The sequence below is a fragment of the Danio rerio genome, chromosome 10, assembly GCF_052040795.2.
Source record: "Danio rerio strain M-AB ecotype USA chromosome 10, GRCz13ab, whole genome shotgun sequence".
Lineage (NCBI taxonomy): Eukaryota > Metazoa > Chordata > Actinopteri > Cypriniformes > Danionidae > Danio > Danio rerio.
The window spans coordinates 9904586-9923033 of record NC_141030.1 but is presented as its reverse complement, the minus strand read 5'-3'; the positions used below and the strand labels follow the sequence as shown (position 1 = coordinate 9923033).

The following is an 18448-nucleotide window of genomic DNA, read 5'->3' as shown; positions in this document are numbered from 1 at the left end:
TGTCGGCTTAGTCTTTATTAATCTGGGGTCGCCACAGCAGAATGAACCGCTAACTTATCCAGCACTTTTTATGCAGCGGATGCCCTTTAAGCCGCAACCCATCTCTGGGAAACATCCACACACTCATTCACACACACACTCATTCACACTCATCCACTACAAACATTTTAGCCCACCCAATTCACCTGTACTGCATGTCTTTGGACTCGGAGGAAACCGGAAAATGTATATATATACATACAATACATTTTACGTTGATATTTATCCCTTGTCTTTAAATGATGAGTGTTTAGGACTAAAATATTTTAAGTTACTGTTAAGTTCCATTATTGCAGTTTTTACTCCTATGCAAAATATGATGGGACAATCGCAACTGGCCCACCTTTCTAGGTACTCTGCCCTGCACCAACTGTGGCCCAGTGGCATAATTTCCCCCTCCTTTCTTCATTCAGCACTAGTTAGGGATACATTCAAAATGAGGGTTGGTGATTACAGGCGGTCATCAGATGGGCACCCCCCTTTCCTTGGTATTTCACCGATTTAGGCCAATGACACCTTGGAAGGGCTTGACAGCAGATCCAGCATCCTGAATCTACTCCTGCTGGCCACCACCCAACTCTATGATGTGGTTTATCTTTCAATAGTTTGGTTTGTCCGCCGAACCTCTCTAGCCAAATCCAGAGAGATGTTGCTTCTGCCTCTTCAGGGACCTTTTCTATCAGCCGTTTCCTGACCATTCCTTCAATTCCCAGCAGTCCAAGGGCTCACCAGAGTGACTGCCCAGCAAACCCCCTACAACCAACCTCTACTGTTAAATTCCAGGCCCTCCTTCCATTCTCCCGGCTCTCAAGTATGAGACCTTGAAATTTCTTGAGGGTATTGTCACTTGTCTCCTTATATTACTGTATTTATAATATATATTTAAATATAAATACTTATATTAGTCTAATTTGTTATTCATTTAATCTGAACTTTTATTAATCTAATTTACTAATTTATAATAGAATTTTAATTAAATACTCCATTATTATTCATATTAGTCTTTTGTTACTTATTATTAAGTATTAAATTCTCAATCCATTTTTTTCCTTCGTATTTATATTTCTGTATTTATTCAGAAGTAGAGCTACTTTTCCAAAGTTGCAAATAGCCCAAAATATGCTAAAATAACAAACAATAAGTCAAAATTAACATAAAGAAACCCACCAGGCCCAAGGAACTGGCACCCGCGTGCCCTTACTGCAGCCCACAGGTTTGCAGAGAGCTGCTGTGGGTTCTGGTGCTGCAGGATGAGCTCAGTGACGGTTCGTTCACCCAGAGACCTGCAGGCCCGCACCGCCCGCACGCGGCCCTCTTCCTCCACCAGCTGACAGTTCACCAGCGTCACCAGCTTCCTCTGCATGGGCCGACTGAGAGCACTCGAACTCGCCGACATTACACCTGTGCGGGACAGAACAACATACACACACACACAGACACTTATATATATATATATATATATATATATATATATATATATATATATATATATATATATATATATATAGGTATAAAACTAATTAAAAACACCACTAGACAATTCTCAGTTTCTTTGGATTCATAATTTATAGTTACAGTATGTGTTTGTTTTAAAATCTAATTTAAAAAAATTTGTAATTTAGAGCATTTTGGCATGAAATAATAAAAAAGTACCAAGGTTTACAGACATAGTTCTATTCATTTTTAGACAACACTATACACGTGTTTAAGTATTTTAATTTATTGGGCATACCGTTTATTAATAAAATTCAGTACAGAATGAGAAAAAAAAGACCCTGGAAGAAAATGGTATTTGAAAATTGAATCAACTTTTTTAACAGTATATTAAATATGTATGTGAATGTTTGTGTGTATATAAATATACTGTATACAGATGTGCAATAATGTTCAAAAATTCACTGGGTTTCTAAGAATGTGCTCTTGGCTTTATGTTTTATTTGAAATCATTTAACTTCTATTAAGGTTTGCTAACATTGATGTAAAATGTAAACATGTATTGTGATATCTTGTGATATTTAAACAAAAAAGCTGTGAAAGGAATTGTCATCAGCAGTTCAAAAAAGTAGGAATTTACAGAATACATTCTTTTTAATCAAACATAAAACTGTATTGTCATTGTTTGGCATAAAGTAGTCAAAAAAAAGGTGACACTGCTGTTTATAGTTTAAGAAATATATATTTAGTCAAATAATCCTTGTTTTTAAATACATTAGTTATTGCTATTCTATTTCAGAGATGCACTAAATGAAAATAATTTTATCATTGTTTTATATAAATTTCTAAGATATCTATTAAACTTTTATTATATACAGAATTATTAGCCCCCTTGTTTATTTTTCCCCCAATTTCTGTTTAACGGAGAGCAGATTTTTTCAACATTTCTAAACATATTAGTTTTAATAACTCATTTTTAAGAACTGATTTTTTTTTTATAATGTTCATATGAATATGATAATATTCAACTAGATATCTTTCAAGACACTTCTATACAGCTTAAAGTGACATTACAAGGCTTAACTAGGTTAATTAGGTTAACTAGGCAGGTTAGGGTAATTAGGCAAGTTATTGTATAATGATGATTTGTTCTGTAGACTATCAAAAAAATATATAGCTTAAAGGGGCTAATAATATTGACCTTAAAATGTTTTTAAAATATTAAAAACCATTAGCTGAAATAAAACAAATAAGACTTTCTCCAGAAGAAAAAATATTATCAGACATACTGTGAAAATTTCCTTGCTCTGCTAAACATAATTTGGGAAATATTTAAAAAAGAAAAAAAAATCATATTATCCAGCCATCTTAAAGAGCTAGGTCATTTAATGTGACAGATTACAAAACAGCAGGAAATGAATACAATAAACAGAACATTGCCATTGATTGCTTGTTTAAGTTATTGTTCTTGGGCAGGGCTTATAATACCACTAATATGCCATATCTATTCAACAACTGATCTGATCTCCATGAGCTGATAAACATCCTGAGGGTTAAAGTCCCATAAGTCTTTTTATGATCACAGAGCAGATAATAGTGGAGGTTTGGTGGAGGAATACTGTTATGAGCTCAAAGTCTTCAATGAGCAGTTTAAGAGCTTCAGCGCCCCACCAGTTCACTGTGAGGAGTAACTTTTATTATTACTCCAATAAAACAGTCAATTGAGTACTGAAACAGACTTTTCCACTCACCCAGCTGAGGACATGAGTGGCCTGAAGCTTTACTGCTCATGGAGAACAAGTGTTTTATTGGCCTGCAAAGAGCCATTCTCAAAGTCCACACGGCAGCCAGCGGAACATTATTCACGAAGTAATAAGTACCACTAGCAACTGACATGCAATAATGTATGAAAATGCAGTTCTTAAATCCGATTGGCTGAGGGCTTTGAGATATTCTAGCGATCAGAACTCTAATAACTCATTTCCACTGAGTGGTAAGGTTCGGTACAAATAGTGCAGTATGCATTTATTTCAGTTTCCACTTTCAGAAGTGCCAAAACAGTAAATTGTACAGTAGCACTTTTTGGGGGAGATTTTTTGCATCATAAGCAGTGCTTAAAGGATACATTGCTTTCCCTAGTTAACATTCAAACTAGTTATTTATTAATAAGACATAGCATTTATGAGGTTAATAGTTTTGAATTACCAGATGCAGTGAGTAATACTTACAGAACTTTTGTATAACTGCATTATTAGACTTGTAGCAGTTTGTTATGAATTTATATCAGCACTGTTGGGTCTACCTAAAGAACCAAATCTCCTACCACAGCTATGCTGATGACACTCAGATCTACTTAGCCTTACTGCCCAATGACTACAGCCCCATTGACACGCTCTACCAGTGCATTGATGAAATTAACAATTGGATGTGCCAAAACTTTCTTCAGTTAAACAAAGAGAAAACTGAAGTCATTGCATTTGGGAAAAGAGACGAGGTTCTCAAGGTGAATGCGTACCTTGGCTCTAAAGGTCAAACGACAAAAAATAAGGTCAAGAATCTTGGTGTGACAATAGGAGTCAGATCTGAGTTTCAATAGTCATGTCAAAGCAGTCAGTAAATCAGCATACTATCATCTCAAAAATATTGCAAGAATCAGATGCTTTGTGTCCAGTGAAGACTTAGAGAAACTTGTTCATGCTTTTATCAGCAGCAGGGTGGATTACTGTAACGGCCTCCTCCCAAAAAGACAGTCAGGCAGTTGCAGCTCATCCAGAACGCTGCGGCCAGAATTCTGACCAGAAGCAGGAAATCAGAGCACATCACACCTGTCCTCAGGTCTTTACACTGGCTGCCAGTTACATTCAGAATAGATTTTAAAGTATTATTACTGGTCTATAAATCACTAAATGGCCTAGGACCTCAATACATTACAGATATGCTCACTGAATACAAACCCAACAGATCACTCAGATCTTTAGGATCATATAAACTAGAAATTCCAAGGGTTCAGTCAAAGCAGGGTGAATCTGCCTTCAGCCACTATGCCCCTCGCTGCTGGAATCAGCTTCGAGAAATTATCAGATGTGCACCAACATTAGGCATGTTCAAATCAAGACTGAAAACACATCTGTTTAGCTGTGCCTTTACTGTATGAGCACTGTGCTACGTCCGACAGATTGCACTATTATGTTTTTCATTTTCTTTTTCATTCTTTTATAACCTATTTTAACTCATTTTAATTTGTTTTTATCTGTTTTTAATAATTTTTATTGTCTGCATTTTATGTTCCTAAACTTGTCTTTTTTATTCCTGTTTATGTAAAGCACTTTGAATTGTCACTGTGTATGAAATGTGCTATATAAATAAACTTGCCTTGCCTTGCCTTACCTACAAGCAAAATCACAAAAGTGCTGATATTCAGACACATCAGTGCTATGAGTGTGGTATTGTTATTTATTTTCTTTTGTTTGTATTTTTTGTATATTGCAAATGGCTACCTTTATTTTTATAGCATTTATTTCACATAAGATATGTGCATGATTACTTTTGTTGTTAAAATGGTCATGGAGTTTCAGTTTTTTGTTTTTCTCACCGACGCGGGTTTCTCCAACCATATGCAGATTAAACACAAGCAACCGCTGAACAACAGGAAATGTTGCTCTATTCTAATCGGAGCTCACTGTGCCACAAACCTAAACAAAAATGCAGCACTCAAAGCATCAAATGTTGATCCACCTGCGTTTCTGTCTTCACAAGCTCACCTTTTCCTCCACTGACTGGTTTGAGGTACAGCGCCAGCTCCTCCACACACATCCTGCACACTTCATAATGTCTCGTGTCTTCAGCATTGCCCACACTCACAACCTCTCCCTCAGGAACCTGCAGAAATAAAATGGAAAACAAAAAAACGTTGGAAGATATGAAGCTGATTTTTAATGTGGCATTATGACATCACTGTTCACCATTAGTGACCATTACCTGTTTGAAGAAATATGTAAAATGGTGCCTAACCCTTACAATCATGTGGTTATTTGCAGTCTTACATTTTTTTATTGTATTTTTAAATGGTGCACGCATGCTAATAGTATAGATGTATGTGTTTTTATGTGATATCCTATTATGTCATAAATTTATATTTAACATGTAATGTAATTGATGTAAAAGTATTACATATTACACCACTACTTTTACACTATATATATGACAGTACTAAATATTTTTAAATAATAAAGTATTAAAATAATGTATATTTATACAACAGTTCTGTCTAGTTGGCTGATAGCTGTGTGTTATTCCTATAATATTAGCACTCGTACAGCCTCCTCACCCCTGTGTATTACTCCGCCCACATAGAGTGACAGCAGATCAATAAACTCACTACAGTTTGACAAATATTGCAGCTGTTGGACAACATAATGTACTTCTGAGGCTTTTTAGGCAACAATGTAGTTGTTTAGATTGCAACTATGCAGTTAATTTATAAGGATAATGCCTATTTTAAACTTTTATAATTAAAATATGTATAAAATACAGCATGTCAGCATCCAACAGCCTGTCATTGAGCAGAGCAAAGATGGTTGACATTGTCCATCCAAAAGATGGCGACAGAGGCCGCATTATAATCCATCATCTCTTAGAGGAGAAAAACTCAACGTAAAATTAAAAACTATAGCTGATCAAACCATTATAAAACTGGTAAGTGACATTCTAAGTTGATCGCTTTCTTTTGTATGTTGTAGTGCTGAATGTATATCATAGTAATTGTAGTGTATTGAGTGTGAGATGGGACTAACATATTAGGAGTGTGTGTATTTTGTGTTGGCTACTCTTTGTATAACGCTGAGTTACTTTTTGGTCGGCTATCATTTTTTTCTAATGAGTCTCCTGTTTTCTCTACTGCAGACTAGCTCGATAAACTGAAAGAAAGAAGAAATGCCTGCACATGTACAACAGTACAACAGTGTACAACAGTACCCTGCTGAAAAATCCAGCTTAAACCAGCCTAGGCTGGTTGGCTGGTTTTAGCTGGTCGACCAGCCTGGTTTAAGAGGAGTTTTGGCCATTTACAGGCTGGTTTCCAGCCATTTCCAGCCTGGTCTTAGCTAGTCAGGCTGGAAAATGACCAGCCAAATCCAGCTAAAACCAGCTTGACCAGCCTGGTTTAAGCTGGATATAGCTGGTTTTGGCTGGACTCCTAACTTGGCTAGGCTGGTCAAGCTGGTTTTAGCTGGTTATCTCCCAGCCTGACCAGTTAGGACCAGGGTGGAAATAGCTGGAAACCAGCCTGGAAATGGCTAAAACCCCTCTTAAACCAGGCTGGTCGACCAGCTAAAACCAGCCAACCAGCCTCGGCTGGTTTAAGCACGATTTTTCAGCAGGGTAATCTGGTAGTGACTGCATTGCTTTGGCTTTTTTGGGGTTAATTATTGTGAAATCCTGATTGCAACAGAAAAATACTGTGAAATGTCTCTAGACTGATGGCATTTCATGGTGTTCAGCCTTATAATCTTAAAATGTGAGCAAATCAACTGTTTTGTCATAACTTTAGACATTGCGCTAGAGAATCATTCAGATACTAGATCTAAAGTGACGTTTGTGGAGTAGCAACGGTTTCTGCAGTCCTGATGATCCTCATACACATAATAAAATACACGCAATATCACACTTGTAGCAGTGCAATATGGCTGTTTATCGTCACTAGTGGGACGCAACGCATGCCTTTTACTAGTCCCGATATACAGCCATATCGCACTGCTAATCATGTGATATTGCTCATATATATTTATTTTACTAATTCCATTCAAGAAGTGAAACTTGTCAAATATATACTGGGGTGCTCAACCCTGTTCTGGGAGATCTACATTGCAGCAGATTTCAGTTGCAACCCATAACAAACAACACCTGCCAGGAATTATCAAGTGCTGTTCAGGCCCTATTTAATTGATTCAAGTCTGTTTGATCAAGGTTGGAGCTGAACTTCGCAGGAAGGTAGATAATTATTGAGTAGCCCTTAAGTACACATTTATTCCACCCAGACTGATATATTTCAAGTGTTTATTCATTTTAATTCTGAAGATTTTGATGACAGCTAATGAAAACTCCAAAATCTTAGAAAATTAGAACATTGTGAAAAGATTCAGTATTGAAGACACCTTGTGCCACACTCTTATCAGAAAATTAGCCTAAAACACCTGCAAAGGCCTTTAAAAAGTCTCGGTCTAGTACTGTAGGCTACACAATCATGGGGAAGATGGCTGATTTGACAGCAAAAATGACCACTGACACCTTGCACAAGGAGGAAAAGACACAAAAGGTCATGGCAAAAGAGGCTGGCTGGTCACAGAGCTCTGTGTACAAGCACGTTAATAGAGAGGCAAAGTGAAGCAAAATATGTGGTAGAAAAAAGGTGTAAAAGCAAAAGGGATAACCGCACCCTGGAGAAAATTGTAAAAACAAAAAAACATAAAAAAAAATATGTGGGAAAATCACAATGAGAGGACTGCAGCTGGAGTCAGTGCTTCAAAAAACAACTTCGCACTGACGTATGCAAGACATGGGCTTTAGCTGGCACATTCCTTGTGTCAACAAATCAACTTTTTGAAGTTATTCTAATTATATGAACAGCACCTGTATATATAGATTAGTCGCTTTGGATAAAAGCGTCTGCTAAATGACTAAATGTAAATGTAAATGTATATTTGATGGTATAACCCTGATTTTTAATCAAAACAACATTTGTTATTCTGTCTCCTTTTTTTATTTGGAACTGTTCCTCCTTTTTCATTGTTAGATTACTTTTTATGTAATTACATTGCATGTCTTGTAAAATGTTATGCGTGATTAAGACACCGAATCAATAGAAAATAGCATTTTAAGCTTCACAAGCTAGATAGGCTTTTTGGATGTCCTGACCAAAACAAAGACTCAAAGGCAATAATGTCAATCTCCCAGCATGCCCCACTCACCGGCGCCCCCACCAGCTGCAGGAGGGCACAGTTGACAGGCAGCACATCAATGTCAGTGCTGATAGCCGTCTGGTCAAAAGGACAGGCCTTGCGGTGCAGTTTGTGGAGGCAGGTCTTGCAGACGGTGTGCGAGCAGCCCAGGCTGATGGGCTTGTGGCTGCAGGCATCAAACTCATTATAGCAGATAGGGCAGGATAGAAACTCGGTCCATTGAGCTGCCTGCACCGGCATCCTGTGACCTACAGGTGGAACAATCTCGCTCAGGTAGATCGCATGCTTCCACGCCCTGGTGCCTTAAACACACCTGAGAACACAAGAAGATACTGGGTTACATTGGCTGTGTCTGAAAACAAAGGCAGGTGAATTTTTCTACATCGCTGCCCAATCAGGCAATACATTTTAAAAGTCATTTGTTTATGAATCATACTACATAGGTTAAACTGTTGTTTTTTCATGTAACCCACGACTTGGTCCAAAAATTATGAACATGTTCCTTACTGATAAATCAGACAATAACCTTTAACACAGTGCTTATGCAGGCCATAAGGCATGTTGGGCAGATTTCTGAGTAAGTGTACATGTTTAATGTTCTATGGCAATATTAAGAGAGGTCTTTTCATTAGAAATGTGTTAAGTTGACAACAATGGTAAAAACATTTTCTCTAATTATTTTGGTAATTACTTAAACTTTACAAAAAAATAAAAAAATAAATAGCGTTGTTTTTCATTTAATTATTCATTACTGATTCGATTAAACTAATATAGATTTAATATAAATGCCATTAATATTTCTAAAAACAGAACAGTTAAACATCTGATCTTTGAGTTAAGTGAATAAATGAAAAAATAGCCAAAGACCTACATATAATTATTTGTATTTAAACTTTTATTGGAAAAAATATTGAATATGTAAAAAGAAAAAACTAATTGAGAATAAATATCAAATATTTTTTTTTAGTACTAGTTGATGAAAAAATGTGTAACTACATATTTATTACTGCATACGTTTATTGCAATCTTTATCTACAAAATCACATGCACAATCACTAGACAAAATCATGTAAAAATAAGTGTAAACGTGAAACTCGTGTGATCACATACTGTATGTACATATCTGGCTGGATACGTGGAAACATGATTATGAGTTTAACATGATAAGGTGTACATTTCACATATAATCTTAATATGCGATTGTACATGTGAAACTTTTGTGGGTTTCTGAAAAGGTAGTGCCAGTTATTAACCATACAGAACATCCTAGTACCCAGTAAGGTTAGTGGGATTTCACTAAGTAGGAGATGCTCCTAAAAAAACATGTTGATGCTGAAACAACATTTCAATCAGCCAATCAGCTTTAAGGGATACTTTTAATTCATGTTAAGGTAAGGCTAACAGTTAGGGCTGTGTGCTTCTACATCATTTTTATCAAGCTATAAATCCGCTCAGTTTTTGGGAATAATTTACAGTTATGTTAGGTTTAGGGATTATTATAGATTACATTTAATTTTAGATTTTTTATTTTTATTAGAAATTATATGTCTGATAATATTTTTTCTTCTGGAGGAAGTCTTATTTGTTTTATTTCGGCTAGAATTAAAGCCAAACAAATAAATTGTTATCCCCTTTAATATGTATATGTATATTAAAAACCCCACCAGTGCTGATATACAGCCAAGGCATACTGCTATGAGTGTGATTTTGCATTTATACAACAGTTTGATGGCACAATCTTGTAAAAAAAAGGAACTACTTTCTTCCGCCATTCATTTACATCTGCAGCTAATGTCAGAACAGCAGAAGCTGTAACTAATTAACCGTTACTAACATCAGCTAGTATTTGAATGATTCTCTATAGCGTAATGTGAAGCGGTGCTTCTGGTGTGTGACCCCCTTAAGGTGATGACAAAACAGCAAATTTTGCTCACATTTTAGGATTATAAAGCTGAACGTGACATGAAATGCCATCCGTCCACAGAGATTTCTCACCAGACTGCTGTTGGGTTTGCGATAAGGAGGGACAAGGCTGAATCCAGCTTCTTATTCGCAGCTTCTTATTGACTCTATCCAGTCCACCTTAAAAACAACGAGGCTTTCGTTTTTCAGCTTTTTAATTCGTGCTCAAGAGAACACACTCAGCAAGGGCTTATTATGTGGTTCTGGTGCCATCTTGTGGGTAGACAACGTCAACTGCCGCCGACAAGCTGTCAGAAATTGTAAATATTTTAAAATAGGCACTATTCTTGCAAATAAACTGCATAGTTGCAATATGAACAGCTACATTCTCGACTGAAAAAACCTGAAAGGTATAATTTGTTGTGTAACAGCAGTAATATTTGTCAAACTGTAACGTCTGCTTGTTGCTGGCTGTATGTGGGCGGAGTAATACTTAAAGATATCACGGCTATCAGCCAATCCGATTCGAGATCCAGACAGAACTGTTGTATGTATATATATATATATATATATATATATATATATATATATATATATATATATATATATATATATATATATATATACATACATACAGTTGAAGTCAGAATTATTAGCCCCCCTTTAGTTTTTAGTTTATATATATATATATATATATATATATATATATATATATATATATATATATATATATATATATATATATATATATATATTTATATAAAATAATCTCTCATTTTCCACTTGACATCATTCACGCTCCCATCACTTCTCAGCTCCAGCTCCAAGAATAAACCATTTTGCACTCATTCATGTTCCTCACATCTCCATTCACTCAAACCCTCCCTCTGCTTTTCCTCCAGATCCGCCTGTTTGTTTCTGAACTCTGCTGCTCTTCAGGGACTTCCGGCAGGACAGAAGGTGGAGCTGATAAGAGTGATTTACAAACAGCCACACCACATTAAACATATTTCACAAACCCTAGGCAAAAAGGAAAGTCAGAGAGTGAGAGATATAAAATGGACTTTATCCTCACCAAAGGCTATTGTCGGAAAGTGTTAAATTACAGGGGTAAAAGAAACCATTCATTCCCCTACTATACTACTACACACAGCTTCAGCTGCTGTACTAACACCTGCTGAACGACCCCCCATTGGCTGATGTCTGATCCTCCAGGAAAAGCTCACAGACACTTCATGCCCTGACAGAAGCACCATGCCATGCAAAATTACACAAGGGCCCCGACTGCTGTTGAGAATCAATCATTTGTCAAGACAGGCTCATGCCTGGGGGGCCATGTGGTTTCTTCTTTCTTTTTACTGTAGTACATTTATTTCTTAACACGGTCAAAAGCAAAGAAGAAAAACAGCCAATTTTATTCTAGAATAATGTAAACACAGCTTAGTAAGTAAAATTTAAAAACATTATAAAAGGTGTTGGGTAGAATAACATTGCATTATGTAAATAAATATTAAGCAAAAATAATAAACAAAATAGCCTAAAAGTAAACAAAATAGCCTAAATATTCAAACTAAATTCAATATTATTTTTTAAATGTTCTAAAGAGTTAAATGAGCCATTTTAACTAGGAACACGCTGAAGAAAGATACATCCGAAATAGACAGGCAGCCATAGCGCACATATTAATGTATGAAATTATACCCACCGTGTAAGTAACCGTGCGAGTGAAACATCCACAGAGTAACTCGATTCTGCTCGCGCGAGTCATATTTCCACGCTATATTAATATTTAATGTCGCGGAGTCCAAGCGCGTGACAAAACGTGTTCGTGGGGACAGACGAAAGTTGCGGTGGTGGGTTTCGGGGCGTGATTCAGTGATTCACGGTCACGGGAGCATCTGCTCGAGGAAAATCTGTCTTTTACACGCCCACCCACTCACACCAGTCACGCGAGTGGCTACTCGTGAGTTATAGTTTGGGAGTTGGGTACTTTCATTGTTTTTACTTTCCCTAATAATAAATACAGGATTACTTTAGGATTGTACAGTTACAGTACAAACAGCCCATAGTACAGTATTTACAATTTGTTTAGATGTGTTGTTAATGACGCAGCTGTGACGATACAATGCGCTTTGAAATAATACATGCTAAAAATAGGTCTGCTTGAAGCCAGCACGCATTTGGAACATAATGCAAACCTCAGAAATACGAAAGATCAGTTCACAATGATAAACAGGAAACCACTTAACACTGTTTTGTGTCCATGTGACGCAGGGGGTGCAGAAATGAGAAGAACTTTAAAACAGGAAATTGTTTGTAACATTGTTTACTAATCTAAATCTGGTTCATTTACAGTTTGGCTATGAGTTTAAAATTCAGCACAACTGAAAATACATACTGTTGGACTTCAAATACCTCATTGAAGTGTATATAGCTATCGTAATAAATATTTAGATTTATACTTGCTTCAACCCGCATGTCATCCAACAGGGATAGTTCACCAAACATTTAAATTCTGGTACTAACTTTTATGAGTTTCTTAAGATATTCTGATTAAAAGTAGCCATTGACTTGCATAGTAGATATATTGTAGAATTAATTTTTTTTAGATAAACTATTGCTTTAGGAATATTTGCTATTGGCTCCACTGATGGATAGTCCCTTGTGTTTCATGGAAAGCGCTTGCTTCAGTAAACTGACATACCCAGAACCTGACCCCTAGGAATGCTGAGGGGTAATGGGTGCAAATGTGCGTGAGTGTATCTTTAGGTCAGTGTGACCCCAAAGTTGGAACATCATGTCCTTGTTACCCCAGACACCTCCTCTGCCTTCATACATCTAAACACATGTACAGTTTCACCTCATGCCTGAGAACAAGCTCCATAAAGTTGCAATGGCAAAATATGGTGCGCAAAATATTGGTCATGAACTTCACTCATAAAAACTTTACCAAATAACATCTGGTGAAAAGTTCTTGAAAGAACCCTTTTTATCTTAGTGTGAGCAATGTTTTAAATGCATGGTTCATTCATGAAAATTACAATTCTGTTAATATTTAGACTTCCTGCACTTGTTCCAAACCTGTCTGACTTTCTTTCTTCTGTTGAAAACTAACAAGAATGTCAGATAGCAGCAGCCATCGACTTCAATATTTGTGTTGTTGTTCCTGTCAACGATGGTTTCCAACGATCTACAGAATATCCCTTTTGTTGATTTTTTTTTATTTATTTATTTTTTTTTTTGGTGAATTATCACTTTAAAAATTGAAAGGAAGGTTTCCACAAATATTTAAGATCAGCCAAAGAAAGAATCAATAAAACTATAAATAATTATCTTTAAAAATAAAAAAGAGTCCTTCAAAGCAGCTGTTTTATGCTGCTTGCCATTTTGATTATGCATGCAAATGAACATATACAGTACTGTAAATGTCTTGTCAAGTAACCTAAAACTGCATTAGCTAATTTAAAAAGTAGAGTATGTTTTCATATTTCTAATTATGCATTTTCTAAGAAAGGTTTCGGTATAAAAACCCCTTTAAGGACAACAACAGAAAATGTGTGCTCTTTGTAGTGATAATGAAACTGAAACTTGGCTACTTTTGAGTTTATCATCCTAAAATACTGTGTTTTCTATAATATTTTGTTAAAATGTGTAGAAACGTCAGCATCGTGATCGTGGAAATTATGAAAAAAAATCAATTACCTAATGCTTTGGGTGAATCAAATGAGCGAAACGTGGTACAATCGATTGGACGCGGAAGTCTGATTGAGCGCGAATTATGCTTGATGTTGTTGTGCAACTTTACCGACAGGCCGTCCACCCGTAAACTTATTCAGAACTTTCTCTTCTTACATCAGCAATAACCAGGTATTCTAAACTAACAGGGAAGCTATTGACGACTGATTGTTTTCTTTGAGCAAACATTCAATTAAACACTACAATCAAAAGACTAATAAGGTGTAATAAAATATGCAATGCACATTACTCCAAAGGAAAATTCGCGTAATTACGCAGCTGTGCAATGAACTTAAACCAACGCGACATGCTGTTGCACATGCATTGGGTAACTATTTGTTTTCAGCGAGAAAAAAAGTTTGGAAAATCATTGTATTTATTATAGGGATGATGTTGCGTAATCATTTCGCGCACATCTTGAAAGCAGCGCGCGCCACAGCAGCAGCGATCCTCAATGCTACTTCCCAATAATAAACTGTCAAAGTCGCGCGTCTTGCACTTACCGCAGACGAAACAGCGTCTCATCATAACCGTCCATAGTTTATTTGCACTTCGCCATCAACACCAGTTTCTTCATCGCAGTCTTTTATTCACAGCAATGCCGAACTTGTTTTTTCCCGAATTTTTGCCGTCTTTTTATTCCGACCAGACATCACATTAAATCATGTGTGCAATTTCCAGAGATTTGAGAGCGCATTCCCTGACAGCGCGACATGTTCAGCATGAGCAGGTACACTCCCATGAGCGTCAGCGAATATAGCAAAACTACTATGGCGAAGTGTTCTTACTTAATATTCAGAAGACAGGGGTCTGCCATTGGAGGACAACAGCGCGACGTCAGCGCTGCTAATGCATATTCACGAGCACAGTCCCCTCATTTAGAGTTGGGGAAATACATTTCTTTGCACTTCACTTTGTGACATGTCGTCATGTCTGCCGTGAAATGAATCATGGAATGTTACTACAACTCAAAAAAAATGACATGACTGAAGGCTAAAAAAGATGTGGAAATGTAATAGGCCACATAAAAAAATCTTATAAATAATTTTAATAAATGAATATGCAAACAGAGGCATTACGGTGGCGCAATAACGGTGGCGCAGAATCGCCCCAAAGCAAGAAGGTTGCTGGTTCGAGCCGCGGTTGGGCCAGTTGGCATTTCTGTGTGGAGTTTCCATGTTCTAGATAGATAGATAGATAGATAGATAGATAGATAGATAGATAGATAGATAGATAGATAAATAAATAGATTAAAACATGTTAATAAAATATGCTGGATAAGTTGGCGGTTCATTCTGCTGTGGCAACCCTAGATTTATAAAGGGACTAAGCATAAAAAAGAAAATTAATGAATGAATAATTAACCAAATTGAATTAAATCAAATTAAAATGTAAAAAAATAAATACATTGTTCTACTATAATGAGTATAGAATTTTTAAATTATCCAACTTATTACAAAGCAAATGTTTTCCAAATATGTTTTATCGTCTATTTTTAAACCCATTTATAATAATAATAAAAATGGGTAAGCATATATATATATATATATATATATATATATATATATATATATATATATATATATATATATATATATATATATATATATATATATATATATATATATATATATATAATTTTTTTTAAATAGTTTTAAATACATATTTTCAAATGAATTATGCTGCCTCTAGAAAGTCAATGCCTTTTTATTTTTGTATTGTATTTTATTTAGGCCTATTTATATTACATATACAGTATATTTGCTTTTTATTGTGTGTGTGTGTGTGTGTGTGTGTGTGTGTGTGTGTGTGTGTGTGTGTGTGTGTGTGTGTGTGTGTGTGTGCTATATCTTTGTCCCTTTTTTACCCAGCGCTGGGTTACCAAAATAACCCAAATTGGGTTGTTATCAACCCAGCATTTTTTAGAGTGTTTATTAAAATCATAAATATCTTAATTTGACCCAAAGGTTACTGAGGGCAGCACAGTGGTATGGATAGCACATCCGCCTCACAGCAAGAAGGTTGCTGGTCGTGCTGGGTCATTTCTGTGTGGAGTTTGCATGTACTCCCTCTGTTTACATAGGTTTTCTCCGGCTGCTCCGTGTTCCCCACAGTTCAAAGACATGCAGCAGTACAGGTGAATTGAATAGCGTATGTGTGTGGGTGTTTCCCAGTGTTGGGTGGATGGGCATCTGCTGTGTAATATTTGTGCTGGATTAATTGTCGGTTTCTTCCACTGTGGCGACCCCAGAATAATAAAGGGACTAAGCTGAAAAGAAAGTGAATGTAGAAATGTTTACTGAGGGCAGCATGTGCAACAACAATGCCATTTTTACCTCAAAATAAATTTTATCTAAGCATAAAATTTGTATATGTACACATTCTCTACAATCCTAGCTTTACATCATACTCTACAAAGTTACCAAGCAACCTGCTGATTGCCTGATTAATATTCATCATCCAATCCATGACCATAGTAGGATTCGCAATTAGAAAGCTCCGTTCAGCAATGAGATCCAGAGCAAATATCACTCCGCCGCGGACACTCGCATCCTCGTTTCAGCCCCAGATGAGCATCTTTAAATTGAAAACGACTCGGTTACACAATGAAACAGTGCGGAGTGTCAACAGAATATCACAGAGGATATTGTTGTTTATGAATATAGAAGGTACTATTTTCATGTAGGGGGCAAGGAGAAAGATGTAAAGGGGCAAAGCCGGAACAAGCCGCTTTTCGAGGCGTAGGCTGCATGTATTTTAAAGAGACAGAGATGATTCTGCTTTGTGGATCATGTCTATTCTTTCATCTTGTCTTTGGTCTAATAATTTATACAACATGTTGCTTATTGGATTAATCGGTAGATTTATAAAAATGGTCAACAATGGTTTGTATTCATTATACAAAAAAGCACTTCTTATTTTGCTTAATGAAAGAATACGTTTACTAAAAAGGGATCTTTTGTTACTGTAATGCTCACTTCTGATGAAGACACTTTCAATTAAGTAATTTTTAAAAATTTAAATCAAAAAGATGCCTTTTATACTGTAGAACATGGCATAACTATGGCATTTAAGTCTTTTAGATGCTGTAAGCCTTCAAAAGTTGGTCAATTTCATGCAAATTTTCCCATTTTATTGTGTAAATGGCATCTATGTAGTTACTTGAATAAAGAAACTGTTTATATTTTGGGGAAAATTAATATTCTAAATAAGCCACAAAAATGCTTTCATAATAAGCCTATTTAGTTTTTAGTTATACTATTGCGTTCTTATTTGCCTTTATTATTTATGTATACTTATTTGTTTTAATAAAATGTGATTAATTGTAATCATTTTTAGTTTTAATTTTATTTGAGATTAGATAAAAAAATTCTAATCACACTTTTATTTATGTTTATTTTATTTATTTATTGTTTATGAGTTCATTACATTAAAATGTTTTATTCATAATCTTGTTTTATTTTACATATTTTATCATTTTATTTAAAATATTATCATATTATCATTTATTTATGTTATGGTGTGTGGAACTCAATAAATGAGTTTTATGAAGAAAAAAAATCACTTTGCACTTAAGATCACACAGATTACTCACCCTCAGATTACTCATACTGTCGCCCTTTTACCATTCAATCACTCAATCACTTTTCCGTTTTCATTCCAGAAAAAAAAGCACAATGTTATTGATAAGGACTTTGGCGACATCATCTGTTCATAAAAACACATAGCAGGCAAACTGTGCATTTATGTGGTGATTATTCACCCCTTGCTGTTTAACAGATTCATAATTTTTGCTATTTGTACTGATCCAAAGTTTGGAAAAATCCAGAATTATTCATGTTTTATAAATAAATACAATTTATTTGCCACGAATGCATTTATATAAATAAAAGTATTAATGGAATTTTAATATTAATTGTATTATTTGATCGAAGTAATTAGTAATAGGAAAGTGAATTACTAGTTTGTGTTTTATATTTGGGTACATTTAAAAATTGTATGTATTTCTGTGATACAAAATAAATTTTTAGCATACCGCTGTCATGTCACATGATCATTTCATTATTAAATGACTTGCTATTAAATGTTTTAAAAACAGTCAGAAATGTTTATTAAGCAGCAGATTAGTCTATTGTATGCCACAGAATTCTGGAGTAAGCTAACAATTACAAAAAAAAATTAGCTTTTATATGCCAAGAATATATATACAAAACATAAAAAAAATTTTTAGAGTATAAGTGACTCCATTTTGGTAAGATATTTTATTGAATGCCTCACATGTTCTTCTTTCTTTAAATAATTTGGCAACTATTGTAATACTTTATGGATTAAATTTAAACTATTGTTACTGAAAAATATTACTTACAAAATAACAATAACAA

The 18448-nt window shown here is 35.3% G+C and overlaps 1 protein-coding gene across 4 annotated transcripts in view; it reads right to left on the bottom strand.

Moving 5' to 3' along the window:
* rc3h2 (ring finger and CCCH-type domains 2) overlaps positions 1–14808 on the bottom strand; it is a 64182-nt gene extending 49374 nt beyond the window's left edge. Inside the window, exons 1-4 of one of the 4 annotated variants that reach the window (XM_087270206.1) lie at positions 14570–14808; positions 8439–8742; positions 5235–5352; positions 1207–1440 (exon numbers count right to left, since the gene is read on the bottom strand). In XM_087270206.1, coding sequence (XP_087126332.1) covers positions 1207–1440; positions 5235–5352; positions 8439–8669 — 583 coding nt within the window. In that variant the 5' untranslated portion in view covers positions 8670–8742; positions 14570–14808. Of the gene's footprint in view, positions 1–1206; positions 1441–5234; positions 5353–8438; positions 8865–8925; positions 9761–10424; positions 10640–12036; positions 12214–14569 lie in introns of those variants that run through there. The other 3 variants (XM_087270207.1, XM_087270208.1, XM_087270209.1) reach the window with 3 other exon arrangements.
* Positions 14809–18448: the final 3640 nt, after the last annotated feature.